The 12134-nt window shown below is 41.3% G+C and overlaps 1 protein-coding gene across 1 annotated transcript; it reads right to left on the reverse strand.

Moving 5' to 3' along the window:
• Positions 1 to 333: 333 nt before the first annotated feature.
• Positions 334 to 7404, reverse strand: LOC311216102 (ubiquitin carboxyl-terminal hydrolase 42-like; the record flags this gene model as incomplete). Its single annotated transcript, XM_084297649.1, has 12 exons — positions 334 to 1050; positions 1731 to 1872; positions 2336 to 2436; positions 2631 to 2771; positions 3149 to 3260; positions 4157 to 4239; positions 4762 to 4832; positions 4989 to 5056; positions 5261 to 5363; positions 5523 to 5633; positions 6226 to 6426; positions 7176 to 7404. The coding sequence occupies 12 exons, from the start codon at positions 7402 to 7404 to the stop codon at positions 334 to 336; spliced, it is 2079 nt and encodes a 692-aa protein (XP_084153775.1).
• Between the last annotated feature and the right edge of the window lie 4730 nt (positions 7405 to 12134).

Here is a 12134-nt window from a genome sequence, read left to right on the forward strand (position 1 = left end):
ACTATTTGTAGTAGTACTGAGGACTAGTCTTGTCAGAATTTCTCCATTAAATGGTAAGCAAGACCGCTGTGAGTTGTATGCATTATCTACACTTCAAAGATAACCCCGACTCACCCCCCAAAATCTACTTTATGAAACTTAGGAATTTTTATCTCAGCTGAGCTTAAGTTGACAAGTTCTAATATAAGCTCAGGTCTGCAAATTCTAAGGGGATAATACCACAAAGTCTTACGATCACATGTGTGCTGTGTTTTCTCAGTATTTCACCTGAATTAGGAACACAATAAACACTCCCGAATACATCGTAGGTGAGAAATTCTCGATGGAGCAAATCTATGTTTCAAGCAATCCATTTGTTTTAGAAAAGAACATCTCAGAAGGTTTAACAGGTTCAACTCGGCAAGTGGAATCATCAAGTTTCAGTCCGTTTTCTTTAGATTCATTAACTAACCTAATAGCACCATTTAGTGAATCTCTTTTTGGCAGCTCATGCTGGGATCTTCCTTTGTCAGCATTCTGACAGGAAGAATTGGAATGCTGCAATGTACGGACTACCTTTCCAACCAAAATTCCATTAGAGGACATTGCATTGCATTTCAAATTCCTTTGAAATAAGCCCTTTGACTCCTCCTCAGATTTTCCTGAAGATTCTGCACCATAAGGGACTGTGTTATCAGAGCTGAGTTTAGGATTTTCATTCACTGTTGGCTCCACAAAAATTTCATCAGAAACTTTTTTGTTTGTTTGCATTTGCTTCATTTGCATTACCGAATTTGCAATTGTGGATGAAGGAACAGCCTGGTAGAGATCTTCATCCTCCACAGCACTGCTAAGAAAGTCAGGCTGTGACACAGTCTGACGAGCAGGCAATTTATTGTGAATACTGATGGTGATCTTCTGTTTTCTTGACGTATCAGTCATTGAAGGCCTGGTAATTGCCTGGTTTTGAACACAGGCCATTGGTGGTGCTGAAGATGGCCTTTTTAGGGTGATACCAGTGGTCTTTGCGTCCTCTTTTATGGATCCATTTCCATTTAAACGGCTTGAATTCTGTATTTAAAAAGAAGAAATTGCAAGATGGATTAACGCAAACACTGCATGTAACATTTTGAAACACAAAACTCTCCTACTGAGTGTTTCTACAAATGGTCTTAACACCTAAAAAGAAAAACACACTGCCCTTTAAGGATAAATGCAAGTCCAATAAGCGTATTCAATTCCTGCTTTTGGTTTACTGCAGATTGGTATCAAATTAACATCATCTTTGAAAACCAGCCAAGCAACTTAACATTACCTGCTGCTATTCCCAAATATATTTATTTTCCCCTTTAAACATACCCTGAAAAGCCTGAAGTAATCGTTCTGGTGCTCAGGAATAAGACAATGAGTTTTCCCTGTCTTAGCTAAAGTGACGATGATAGGAAAAACAAGTCCTCTTTTAAATGATTTGAGGATTAGTACACTCTGCTTAAATAGTCAAAGAGCGTAGCTCTCTGTGCTTTAGAAAGCTGTCTTGGAGCTATAAAGTAATGGAGTCGCATGGCTGCACAATTTAGCAGTAACCACTGTTTGAATGACTCTGGCTGTAGCATGAGGGCTGTGAAGAAAGCTGCGGCGTGGGAAGGAAAACAAAACTAAGATGCCGAAAACCAAACAAAAAACCCCACACCAAACCCCAAACCCACTAGCAGTTTGGTGCCGTTATCTGCCCTCCCGCTTCCCTGAATTACCTTAATCATATGAGGAAGAAGTCGTGGTCCCATAAATCCAGCCTGCTTACTATTAGCCCCCTGCTGACCCGGAGGGAATGAACAGGGATAAGATGGTGCTGGCAAGTAAAACGCACGTTCTCCAAGTGTCAAATCATAGCGCCTTCAGAAAAGAGCAGTGATCGTAGTTTAGTTTTTCTTTCAGCCTACTCTTGGATTAAATCCCATCCTATCATTTTAGAGGAACAGCTCATACGATATGGAAGCCTTCTCTACAGAAGGCTTCGCCAAGACTACAGACTGAAAAGTAGAGAACAGTCTTCCTACTAAGACTATCACTCGCACAGCAAGAATTCATTCTTACACCACAGATGACCTTCATTTCTCTCCTTCTCTAAATTAGCCAGCTACAGATAACACATAGATAGCAATTTACACAAGTGCTGCAGTTTAAGGCCAAGCAACAAAAGATAATAAACGACACAGAGAATTTCAGGTTAGACAGAACTGAATTAGACAAATAATAATCTTCTCCTGGGATAGCAAGAAAAACACTTGCAAAACAGAAAAATATCAATAACAGGAAAGTAAATCTCTTCTGAACACATTTTAAGATTTGTTATTACCTGATATAAAAAAGTATGTAAGCTTGCTGACCAAGAACTCTTTTAATGTCAGTACGCACTACTTTAGCATCATTCATCTGATACCAAAGTCCATTACCAGCCTGCAAATAAAGACAACGATTTCTTTAGGTGAATTGCACGTTTTCCAATTGAAATCACGGATAGGAACAAAATACACACATGTCAAATAAAAATATAATGAAATCTTTTTCCCTAGAAACAGTAGCTGCTAGTCATGCTTTAATTGGTTTGCCAGCACAACCTTTACCCTGTTAGAAATGCTGTTGACTTCTACCTTTACATAGCATATATAGTGTCCTGAGTGACAGCTGACACCGTGATGTACCAGCACCGCGTATAAGGCATAGAGCAGTGGTTCTCCCATTGTCTGCGACATGTAGGCTCTCAGGTCCAAATACTCCGGATATTTCACCTCCTAAAGAGACACCAAGAAGATAGAAAAATTATCCCAGAGTACTTCGTGGACTAGCCGGAGAAAAACACTTCCAAAAAACACAGACTAGAATTTATTTCTAGAATATATTTCTAGAATATATTTCTTGATTCACTACAAATAAGTCTTCCCATAAACAACGGTTAAGACTAGAAGTTGCAGAGAACTGTTTCCTGATGAATCAGCCTTCTCAGAGGAAAGCATATGCTTCTTGTCAAGCGGGAACTTTATTGATATTAAGAGAAAGAATAAGCCATAGTCGTTAGTCTACAATTATTGTCTGAAAATATTAACAACTTTCAGCTTTGGGGGATGTCCCATTACACAATGATATAGTTGCATTACAGTGGTAAATATACCTTGTTGATCTTTCCACCTGTGAAATCTGCAAATCTTTTCAGTGATATTGTGAGAACCTTGGAAGAACGGTGTATGGTAAATCTCTTGGACGCAGGAACCATCTTTTTACACCTTAAAAACAAGCAGAGATAAGTGTTTGAAGGCATCTTCTTTTTTCGCCCCCCAAACAAACTCCTTTTAATGTCTCACGCATGCCTATGCTATTTGAATGATATTTACTTGCATAATAGGTTGGTCTTTTTTCTTTTCATAAACCCACGCACTGCGTGTCAGGTTTGTTAATACACAGAAGAAGGTAAATTTTCCCAACAACTCAGAGCATAGGGGGAACAGGAATCTCTCACGAAAGGGTATTACCAGGTTGGATGGCAAGGTACCATTTCTTGGTCTACAAAAGTGGCTATTTGAACTCCAGTCCTGGATACATTCTTTCAGCTTTCAAGGGAAATACAAATACTGAAAGCGGAACGAGAGAGCCTTGGTCCCCAGGACTAGAAATTGCAAATAATCTCCAACATAGGTCGACTATCAACATCAAAAATACAACAGAAGCACATGGTCATTCTACAGGAGGGAAACATTTAACAGTAGGAAGTCTTCATGTACTGAGCTTGTCTGGAAAGACACTGAAACCATCTGCCATCCTTTGAAACAAAATAGTTCAGTTTGACACATTGCCCGCTCCAAGGTAGGACCTACGGTGTAAGCAGTGAAAATTAGCCACTAGCCCAGAGAACAACGGAAACTGGGCAGTTTACATCAAGAAAAGTACTGTCGAGAGCTAATAAATAGAAAGAACAAAAGTAGCTCTTTTTGAATTCTGATGGCAAAATACAAGCCAGAGAATTGCAAACCCATAGGGAATGCCTATGAACAAGACTTCCCCCCTCCAAAGAAACAAAAATCCAAGTCTTTTATAAACTTCCACAAAACTTGTAAGTAGATCCAAAGTTTAGAGGTAGTCCAACAGAGTCATGCAACATAGAAAACTGACGACAAAATCTTACTCGCTACATTTATAGCAATTCTCTCCATCCAGCTCTTCAGGTTTCACAAAGAGTTCCAGAGCTCTGCTAACAGATGAAACCGCCTAGAGCAGTGAGAAAGAAGAGCGTAAAGTCACCGTAATTCAGAATTCCACAGACATACTAGTAGTTTATAAGAGAATCTTACTAACATACTCAAGCGATCTACTGTGAAGAAGGAGGCAGAAAGAGCATGCTCAGCATTGACCTCACCTGGAAGGCATTTGACTTTGGAACAAATACTTTTCCAGTAGCCTAGACAGCATCTATAATGTGCTTTGTCATCAATACTGGGGACAAATTCATCAGTCTAACAATTAGATGTATATTCAGGTAGAACAACAAAGAAGTATGACAGCATTATAATTTTTGCAGAAAGAGAATTCTTTCCCCTTAAACCCAATGCAAATGTGGAGACTATTTACATGGGTTCCACGGAAGGACAAAGTCCAATCCACTTCCTTAGCACCACCAAGCTCTTATGTTTTAACATTATATGTGGTTTGTTTTTTTAAGTTAAACAAGTTTAATTTAGAAAGTCATGCATGTACTTAAACATCATGAATTATATTTAGAAAACATCTTACCTTTATATCCAAAGTGATATCAAGAAATGCCTCATACGTATCCGAAACTGCTTTGCAATTCAAGCACTTCACTGGAAACAAAATATAAATGCTTAACATTATGTGAAGGAGACTAACTGTCCAAATTCAAGTTGTTGACAGATACTACTTTAGACAAACTACAGACTGCTTTACTACCGACAAAAGACACAGATCAGTTCTAAGGACAGGAATATTTTTTCAAGTACCTCTCGATCTTAGAAATCCTCCAAATATTTGATGAATGATGGTGGTAGCTTGAGAAGATCTGTCCAATCTGGAAATAAATTATAATCAGACCTCAGAAGATTTAAGGCACAGAGTTAACTCTTCAAAGAGTTTGATGAAAACCAAGGATGATGTAGACTTTCGTTGCTGATAGTAAATAAGGCACTAAAAGGTGCTAGAGATCATTTCTGAGAGTAAATAAAGGACTAGAAGGTGCTAGAGAATGTATGAAAGTGAACTTGTTTATGCTTACTCGGTGCTTCCGTTCAAGCACGCTTCCTGCATAGCATCAACAGTATAGCGCAAGAACTCGTGTGCGTCTTCTTGACTGCCAAAACGGAAATGTTGTCCTATTCCTAAATAAGAAGATGATAGTATTGACCTCATTTAAAAATGAAATCGTTCTTGTATTTCTAAAATCTCTCTTCATTTGAGTGTTAAAACCACTTAGACACATCAAATAATTATTTGAAGATTACAAGCTATCGAAAAGAAACACATCTGAAGCCACTTACGACTGAGATTACTGATAACATGCGTAGGCTCGATGGCATCAACAGTGCAACGCAGGGCCTGGTTAATGTGAGTCTCCATCGTGCACATCATGCAAAAATCTTGTTCACGACCTGAAGAGTGAAAGAACAAAGCATCTCAGTCCAGCGAAATATCCACAACTACAAACATCTAAGTACAATTTAAACTATAGATACAATATCCACTCTCCTTGCTACATTCTATTCTCCCAAGATGCCAATGTCCCAACAGTCTTGTAACATTTCATTTCACACAACTTTACAGAATAAAAATATCCACTAAGCCTGTATTCAAATGCATGTTGTGATGAGAAATCTAAAAGACTACTGCAAAGTCGCAGTTGTAAAGGCTGACAGGAATGTGAACTCCACAGCCTGCAAAATGTATTACTCTCTAAAATTACTACTAAATGCATTACTGTCCAATGCACTTCATTATTCCCATGAAGCAATAAATGATCCTTTAATAAACAAACAAACAATCAATCAAATAAATAACTAAATAAATAAACCATGGTGCATTAATTGCACTCCATATGCTATTCGGAGCCCACTGCTAATACAGTGCTCAAAGCCAGCTTCTACAGGTAAAATCAGGCAAATAAGCTTATCTCACAGAATCACTGCTGTTCTTTCACCTTCAGAGCTATCCAACAGATTCAAAATACTGTTAGAAAGTACTCACATGACTGGCTGTGCTCAAGAGAAAGCATGTAATTGGCAAGTGGGGGTGTGTAGGTCAAACACTGTAGAGTAGCATTAAGAAAACATGTGTTGCCAAGATTGTACAGGCCAACTCCAACACTTTGTGTTTCTCGCCAATCCATACAAATCTTCTCAGGTGGAAAAAGAAGGCTCTGTGGCGGAGCAATTCCATCATTAACGACTGCAAGAAAGTTAAATTTAAAAAGAGATCTTGTTTGTTTGTTTCTAAGAAAGGTATTTAAAAAATACTATTCTGCAGGAGCACCTAGAGGAGCTAGCTACAATCCAAACCAGAAAAACTTATTGCAGACAGCTTTAATACCACCAAATTCAAATTGGCTGGTCAACACAATGTTTTGGGGAAAAAAAAAAAAAAAAAAAAAAAAACAACTTTAGTCAACCATTTTAATTTTTCTAAGGCAAGGCTAACTGCCATTCTGTTTGTAGCACCTAATGCCAAGTTCCTCTCCATCTATAATCTTTAACCTGATTAACTCAACTACTGTTTTTTTCCTTATTATAACTTAAACCACAAACTTAGACTTGAAATTATACGGTAAAAACGTAAAAACTAGGAACTAGGAATGACGGTACCCCTACAGATACCAGATCTTTTCCTGAGCAATGTTATCATTCAAAAAACCTGTGAAAAATGGAAGCTGTGAATAGCAACAATCAAACACTTTTCTTTGCAAAACAGAAAAGACATGGAGGAATCTGTGCATTACAAAAAGCTCCCCATATTTCTCTGTTGACTGTAAATATATCAAAATTAATTTCTGTAACATCAGTCACTTCAGTTGCCTTAGGGGATTCACTTTTGAAGTCTTTGTTCACAGTAGTCCCCTTCTCTATCAGTGCAACAAGTAAGAACTGCATTTTCTACTTTTGCTTTGAAGACAATGGAGGCAGGATAAAACGCACACTTACTTAGATCTCTTGGGGCAAAAGCCTTAGATTTTTCAGATGATCTACAGTAAATAGCACCTCCACGTCCTTGGGCCACAGAGACTTGGCTTGAATCTTCTGCAGGCACTATCCGGCCCCAGTTGGCGGTGCGTGACATCAGTATTTTAGTACTTGGTTTCTTGGATTTGCCAGACCGCCTTGAAGAGGGCTTTTTAGGCTTTGAAGATTTGCGCTTCTTAGCTACGGTCATTGTTCACATCTGCAACAGAGACAGAAGTTCTGGTTGACGTAAGAATATCAAGAAGCATTCCAAGAAGAAAAGAGTAACAGAAGTCCTGTCACTTAATCTCAAAGAAACAGCCTTAAGAACTAAATCGCTGGTATGAATGATTTAAAAAGAATCCCCAAACTAAACACACAAAGTGAAAATTTCCATCTAAACTCTATCAGTATTACTTTTCGCTTCTGCAGAACTAGTGGCTGATGCCATTTCTTTCCCTTCCGTAGGATTTTAATCCATTACAACTCTGGAGTCTTTTTAATATAAAAATGTAGAAGACATTCTCTGAGGGGAATCAGTTATTTATTGATTTCCGGAGTTGCACAATTTTCTGTTAATTAGTACCTATGATCTAATAGATAATTGTTGCAATTATCTATTGCTGGCATTAGTAACGGAACACTATTACTTCACTGCCTGCGTTTTTCTGTTTCGTCTGCACAAAGGTACCCAGAACTCACTGCTACTTTTCTTCTGTCTTTCCAGGGCTCGCCCTCTACCTCACTGTCTACTGCACCAGTCATGAGGGGTTTGTTGTGATTCTATAATGAGCCTAGCTTTTAAATACACCTTTTCTGGGCGTCACTTGGTGATGGCAAGTTAATTTGTGAGGGCTCCTCAGTCTACATCATGCGGTTGCTTTTTCCAGGTGAAAAAGCGGAGCCGTAAGTGGCAGTACACTAAAGCCCTGGCATGTTGAGATCCAAGAGGAGAGATGTTTGGCCCTCCTTTTCACTCCTGGGAACCATATACCTCAAAACCCACAGAGGATGGGCTATATCTCAGAGAAATCTTGGGAAAGGAGAGCATGAAGAGCATGTTTGCAAATTTATTTCTCCCTGGGCTTCTTCTGCTTCTCCAAGAAAGACGAGTTTGAATATAACTTTGGCAGCAGTACTTCTGGTGTTTTACTCCTACCACATTTAAAACTCCTACGACAAACTGAAAAGTTAGACTAAAAAGCAGCTCTTTCCGTTCTACTTTCTAAAGTTGCACGTTTTCCTCATGCAAAACAACAGGGGAATGTAAGCTAGAAACGGAAATGCTGAATGTAAAACAAAACAAAACAAACCTCAGCCCTCCAGGACAAAAGCCAATAACTGCTACAAAGTCCTTTTTAAAATGCTGATTAGGTTTCAAGGTGATACCGCTTTAAATAAGCGTAGTTGTCTGTCCATAGGCAGAAGCTGAATAATGACAGGATGAACTTCTATACTTCATGTTTTGTTACTGTCTTACTGTAGCACACAGGGACTTGTTACCTTTAGGGAAACCACTAACCTCATGGAGGGTTTAAAACATAAGCTAGTTTGTTATACCAAAATGACGGAGAGAACAAAGCATAAAGTGCTTTCAGATTTCTAGCACGCCTTGATTGCTGTCCATTAAACTTCAGACACGTTAAACAAAACACAGTAAATAAGAAAACTCCTAGTCCCACAGCTGGCAAATTGTGTGCAGAGGTTGTAATTAGAACTTTTTTGCCCTGACGTTTTACATTTAAAATTGATTTTAAATCCATTCTATACACACTTTCCATTCCTGAAAAAACAATACGCAAACCTGACAAATGCATTTACATGAGAAATGAAGTCGTCCTTGTCCGATTGGAAGACTAAGGTGACAGCTCCTGGGCTCAGGGATAAGCTCTGATCTTCACCAGTGACAGCTCCTTTTTTAGGATTGAAAGGGAAAATGTTTCAGCAACACATTGGAAACATACTTAAGGGACAAGAAACAAAATCAAGACTGCAGTGAGAAGGAGAACGGAAAAACAATACTGGGGGGAAAGGAAAGGAAAGGAAAGGAAAGGAAAGGAAAGGAAAGGAAAGGAAAGGAAAGGAAAGGAAAGGAAAGGAAAGGAAAGGAAAGGAAAGGAAAGGAAAGGAAAGGAAAGGAAAGGAAAGGAAAGGAAAGGAAAGGAAAGGAAAGGAAAGGAAAGAAGAAAAAAAGGGAAGGGAAGGGAAGGGAAGGGAAGGGAAGGGAAGGGAAGGGAAGGGAAGGGAAGGGAAGGGAAGGGAAGGGAAGGGAAGGGAAGGGAAGGGAAGGGAAGGGAAGGGAAGGGAAGGGAAGGGAAGAAGAAAAAAAAAGAAAAAAAAAGAAAAAAACAAAAAAGAAAAAAAGAAAAAAAAGAAAAAAAAGAAAAAAAGAAAAAATTAAAAAAAAGAAAAAAAGAAAAAAAGAAAAAAAGGGAAGGGAAGGGAAGCAAAGCGAAGCGAAGACCTTGATCTTTATACTGACCAATGAGATAAGCCTTACACATTTTCAAGTTTATTTTTGACAACTGATTGAGGTGTTACCAGGTATTAAGTACGATTCAAGAGCAAATATTAACACTAGAAAGAAGAAATCCGATCCACCACCACTGTTTCAAAATACATCCATTTCTCATTTGGAGATGACGTCTCTCTGGCAAGACAGTAGAAAAACTGTAAATACCGATAGAGCTTCCTCTCCCGATGTTCCATATACATACCGATGCTGTTCCTACACCTACGCTCTGAGCATAAATTTATGTTGACATGAGTGACAAGAGAGGGTGTTACTCCTCTCTTTGTTTGCCTTGAGAGACACACCTCTTGTCCATTGAAAAGTAAATTCAAGATTCCAGATCAGTTAAGACAGTTGCTATCCCCCCATTCAGAGTTCTGCAGCAGCACTGTTCAGATGTGTTTAGCAGTCTCTTTAGAAAATGTTATCACTTAGGACCTGCTTCTCAGTAGGTCCACGTTTGGCCTCCGCTTAGCAGAGAGTCAATCCCAGCTTAAGCTTTCGTACAAGAGCCCCTTCACGAAACGGAGTTGAACCCTGACATAACTGAGTTGAACCTTTAACCTTGAAGCTTCCCTAAAGAAGAAAGCAGCACCCAGGCCAGGAAATAGAAATTAATCGTCACTTTACCCTGAAACGCAGTGGGCTATTCTGTGCTGGCAGGATTGCTGCCGGGCTGGCCGACGAGGCGGCGGGCAGCTCCCCGGGGCCACAGGGCCTGGCACAGGGAGCCGCCGGGGGTCTCCAAGGTCCGGGAACAGCAGCAACAGCGGCAACAGCAGGGACAGAGGGGACAGCAGCGACAGCAGCAGCCACCTCAGCCGGGGCCGTCTCCACAACCGCCACAACGGCCTCGGAACGCCGCCGAACTCGGAGCTCCAGCGTGACGCCTTTTGAACCTGGCCGCGCTGCTCATGGCTAAAACCAGAGCGTTTCCTCCGGCGTGTGTTTACTGTCGGTGCCGGATCGGCCTGCCGGGAGGGCTTTGGGGTTGGGGTTTCCCTCCCGCCGCCGCCGCGGGCAGGCCCCGTGCGCAAGGGGTCCGCGCTGGGGAGCAGCATCTCACCCACGGCGAGAGCCCGAGGGCGCAACACGAAAAAGCCCCGACACGAAAAAGCCCCGACATGCGGCCGAGGCGGCGGGGAGACGGCTCTGAGGGAGCTGCCACTTCGCCCCGCCGTCCTCCCCTCCCGGGCCGCCCCGCCGAGCCCCGTGCGCCTCAGGTGCTGCGCTGAGGGGGTGGCTGGCTACTGAGACAGCTGCCCAGGGCACTGCTCATGGCACCGAGCCTGACGGAGGTCAACAAGTGTTGAACAATGCTCTCAGACATCGGGTCTCAGTTTGGGGTGGTCCTGTGTGGAGCCACGAGTTGGACTTGGTGATTATTGGGAGTCCTTTCCACCTTGGGATGTTCTCTGATTCTAGGTCAGCAATCCAGTAGCTGATGAGAAGTGTGGAGTCATTCAAAGGGAAGAGAGAGCACAACACTTCTCGTTTGCAGAAGCGGCTATTTGTTAACCAAACCGATGATTCCTTTGCTTCTAGAGCAACTAACAGCAGGGATCCGCTTTACAATAGAGGGAAAAGAGTCGTTGGCATGTCATGTGAAGTAAGCTTCAAATCCCAGAGGATGATTTTGTTGGAACTTTATTCAGCTGAAAACACGGAAGCCTTGCTTCTGCTTGTTTTAGTTACAGCTCCAGTTTACTTTGGCTGGGAGGGAAGGCATTCCAGGCTAATGTGCTGTACCTGTTCCTTCAGCTCATTGTCCATAAACGGAGGAGCAAACGAAATCAGTTTAATCTCCATTAAATGCAGCAGACAAAGCGGAGTAGAGGGCGATCTAGCACTTAATTTTTCCTGTAAGCAGGAAACCCAGAACTCAACAACAGTTTTCAAATCTTGTCCTGCAGTAAATGACCAGCTGAGTGAAGCCTGCATTTAGAGGATGTGCTCCTACAGTAGACGGAAATAGCTTTTCCTCTTCACAAGTGCAACTGAGTGGTGGACTGGCAGCTACGTGGTTAACTAGTTGTGCCAAAGGGGTTGTGTTGAATGCACAGAAAAATATGCAGGAACAAATAAACAGCAGAGGGTTGTCTGTAGGCATGACACTGAGTACAGATGTTGTCCGCAGGTTCGTGCAGAGTGCACCGCGCCAATAAGCACCCAGAGTCGGAATGCACACGAAGGTCTTTTAATTGTATAATTACTTATAGAACTCTGCAGAGTCAGGTACTTGGCCATCTTTCGCAAAGCAAGCACACCTCTGACTCGAATCACCGTCATTTATACACAGGAAACTTGTGAAAACTCTCTCTTTGGCTCCTTTGGATTGGTTATTACAGCTCACCTAACTTATCTCCACTAAGCTTGTGCATTACAGAGGAATACCGGGGGGGAGGGGGAACAGGAGAGGGGGGACACAC

This window comes from Netta rufina (assembly GCF_964035555.1).
Source record: "Netta rufina genome assembly, chromosome: 18".
NCBI lineage: Eukaryota > Metazoa > Chordata > Aves > Anseriformes > Anatidae > Netta > Netta rufina.